The 3,255-nt window shown below is 60.2% G+C and overlaps 1 protein-coding gene across 1 annotated transcript in view; it reads left to right on the top strand.

Moving 5' to 3' along the window:
- The window catches only part of DGCR2 (DiGeorge syndrome critical region gene 2), a 13,432-nt gene that overhangs the window by 6,341 nt on the left and 3,836 nt on the right, over nt 1-3,255 (top strand). The window contains exons 5-6 of the mRNA XM_010854699.1: nt 48-308; nt 3,175-3,255. The exon at nt 3,175-3,255 is cut by the window's right edge and continues 9 nt beyond it. Of these exons, the coding sequence (XP_010853001.1) occupies nt 48-308; nt 3,175-3,255 (342 nt within the window). The remainder of the gene's footprint in view (nt 1-47; nt 309-3,174) is intronic.

Here is a 3,255-nt window from a genome sequence, read left to right on the forward strand (position 1 = left end):
CTCCCTCCTCCCCTCTCCTGCTCTCTGCGGCCCCCGCAGCCCCGGCCTGTGGTGCCAGGACTCTCCCAGGCGGCTGATGCGCAGGTCCGCTGTGCCTGTCGCAGGTCAGACGTGTGTGGACATCAAGGACAACGTGGTGGATGAAGGCTTCTACTTCACCCCCAAGGGGGACGACCCGTGCCTAAGCTGCACCTGCCACGGCGGGGAGCCCGAGATGTGTGTGGCCGCGCTGTGCGAGCGGCCGCAGGGCTGCCAGCAGTACCGCAAGGACCCCAAGGAGTGTTGCAAGTTCATGTGCTTGGACCCAGGTGAGCCTGCGCCTGGGGCTGGGGCCCGGACCGGGCGCCCCTTCACTGGAGCCGGCTTCCACCAGGGTGCTTCTGTGTCTGCATCTGGTGCTCAGGGGAACTTAAGCAAAAGACGAGACGTTGTCCACAGGCCTGCCGTAGCGCTCCCCGCTTGGTGGTGCCCCCTGGGTGGACGCCAGGCGGTGGGTGGTATGTGGTGACCTGTCCTTCCACCTCCTTATACTTGCACTGAGGTTTAAGTCTCATAGAGTAGGCAAACCCTCTGTATGCTACAATCATAAGATGCTGATGAAAGACAGGCATGAGTATACCATGTTCATGGATCAGAAGACTCAGTCATCAGGAGGTGAATTCTCCCATGAATTACCTTTGGATTCTGCGCAGTCTCAACCAGAATTCCAGCAGATTTTCGTAGATGTTGACAAGCTGATTCTAAAATTTCTGTGGAAAGGCAAAGGAAGTAGAATAACCAAACCAGTTTTAGAAAAGAAGAAAGTTGGAGGGTTCACGGTACCTGGTTGAAAACTTACTGTGTAGTCATAGTATCTAAACGGTGATTTCAGCAACTGACATGCAGATCAGTGGAACAGAAGAGTCTAGTGATAGTCCACACGCACGCAGTCAGCTGATAGTCAACAGAGGCACAAAGCAATTCAGTGAAGAAAGGCTGGACTTGGAACACACAGTGCTGCAGCAATGGAAATCCCTAAGCCAGAAACCAGCGCGTGAGCCTTCTACTGCACTCCCTGCTGTGTAGAAACAAGCGCGTGAGCCTTCTACTGTGCTCCCTGCTGTGTATAGAGTCGCTGCCAAGGTGTTCATACACCATGTAAACCTTCATACACCTTCCAGAAGAAAACACACGTTCTTTTATTTTTAATTTTTTAAAATTTTACCAAGGTGTAGCTGATGTGCAATGCTTCAGTTTCAGGTGTACAGCAGAGGGAATCAGTTACACACACGCCCACTTTTTGCAAGGTTCTTTCCCTGTAGGTTTTTAGAGAGTACGGAGCGGAGTGCCCTGTGCTGCCCAGTAGGCTCTCGCCGTCTGATGACACTATAGTGTGCCGTCTGGACGTCAGTCCCAGCCTCACAGTTGATGCCTCCCCAGCGTACTTTTAAAATTAAGTCTTTTAAAAGAAAAAGTAAGAAAAACCTTTGTGACCTTGGGATACACAGCATTTTTAGATCAAAAGAAACATTAATAGATCACACTTCATCAAAATCAGAAACTTCTGCTTGTGGAAGACCCTTGAGGAAAGGAAGAGATAAAGCACCAACAGAGAAACACAGATGAGACCCCTAAGCTCTTGTGTGCGGAGTATGGAAAAACTCTCAACTAAACGAAATGCAAACGGGCCACCCTGGGGAAGAACAGGCCGCCGCCCACCTCGAGGGTCTGGGAGGGGAGGGGCCCGTCCCAGAGCCGCCTCAGAGGCTGGGCCTGATGCCCACTGCCTGTGCCTGGACGACAGTGGGCAGCCTTGCCGGGCATGGCCCGAGCGACCGCAGGGCCCGGGAGGCCTCTGTCCCCAAGGATGCTGTTCTCTGCGTCTGCCTCCTGGTGCCTCCTGCCGCCGAGCGCCAGGGACGGCCACGGGGGACCTTGACCATGTCCTGGGGTCTGCCTTGGGCCGAGTAGGAATTCATCGTTGCAGAGAGAACGCCCCGTGCTGGGACCTCTGAGCTGACCACAGGCTGGCAGACGCCCTGGCCACCCCTGCTGAGGGGCGGGATCTGGAGGGGCTGTGCCCTTTCGCACGCTGCTCCCCGGTGTCTCAGCAGGACACCCAGCTGCAGGGGAGCCCATGTGAGCCTGGCCGTGAAGTGTATTGTCAGGCTGCGGTTGGGTGCCTGCCCACGCGGCAGAGGCAGGGGGTCGAGAGGGGACCTGGAGCCTTCACACTCAGGCCGCCCCTGCCCTGGAAGCCCTCTGGTCTCCACTCTGGGTCCAGGGGCAGGCATTCCGATGCTGTGACACGATGCCCGTGACCCCTGTGTGGGTCAGAGCCTGGGGCTGCCGGCCCTGCCTTCTGCCCCCACCACACCCAGCAGGCCTGGTGTGCATCGGGCAAGGTGGCTGGCCCGTGGGCCGGTGCCACCAGGGTGTTGAGCTGTGTCCCACCAGGCCCACCAGAGGTGTCACCAGATGCTGCCGTGGTCCCCGGGGGTGCAGAGGTGCTGGCCCGGCCCGTAGCAGAGCAGCAGCAGCCACCTCCCAGGGTGGAGGACTTCCGGACTCCCGGCTGGTGGGGTGGGCCGGCGCCCACCGGAGCCTCTGTCCCAAGGCCTCTGGTGCAGGTGCAGGGCCAGCCCCAGCCCCAGCCCTAGGGAGCTGCTGGGGGCCCTGGGCCTCCCCCACAGGGCAGGCCCTGCCAGACTTGCTGGGGTCGGACCATGACCTGGGGGAGGACATCATTTCTGGCTGGCCACCTCTCCCTTCTGCAGGACCCCCGGTCCGCAGTGGATCCCCCGAGGAGGCCCTGGCTTCCCACCCCCAGAGAGGGCCAGCAGGAGGGTGGGTGGTGGGAAGTCAGGAATCAGAAGAGCCACTGGCGGGGCGAGGGGAGGTGGGGGCTGGGATCCGGGACTCTCAGGTCCAGGGGGCGCACCCAGACGCTCTGATCAGTTGCGGGCTCCGGGTGAGCCTGGCCTGTGTGTGAGGACTGTGGTGCAGGATGGACAGAGCTCTGGCCAGGTCTAAGCTTGGACGCTGATATGGCCCGGCTGACCTCAGCCCCCTGCCCGGGGACACTCCTCCCTTCTGGGCCCTGTGGCCACCACGGTCCTGCTTAGCCCGGTGAGATGGGCGGGGGGCGCTGGGGGCGGGGCGCAGGGCCCCTGAGCGCTGCCCTCCCGCCCGCAGACGGCGGCAGCCTGCTGGACTCCATGGCCAGCGGGATGCGCCTCGTCGTCAGCTGCGTGTCGTCCTTCCTCGTCCTCTCAC

The sequence above is a fragment of the Bison bison genome, unplaced genomic scaffold (genome assembly GCF_000754665.1).
Source record: "Bison bison bison isolate TAMUID 2011002044 unplaced genomic scaffold, Bison_UMD1.0 scf7180017853457, whole genome shotgun sequence".
NCBI lineage: Eukaryota > Metazoa > Chordata > Mammalia > Artiodactyla > Bovidae > Bison > Bison bison.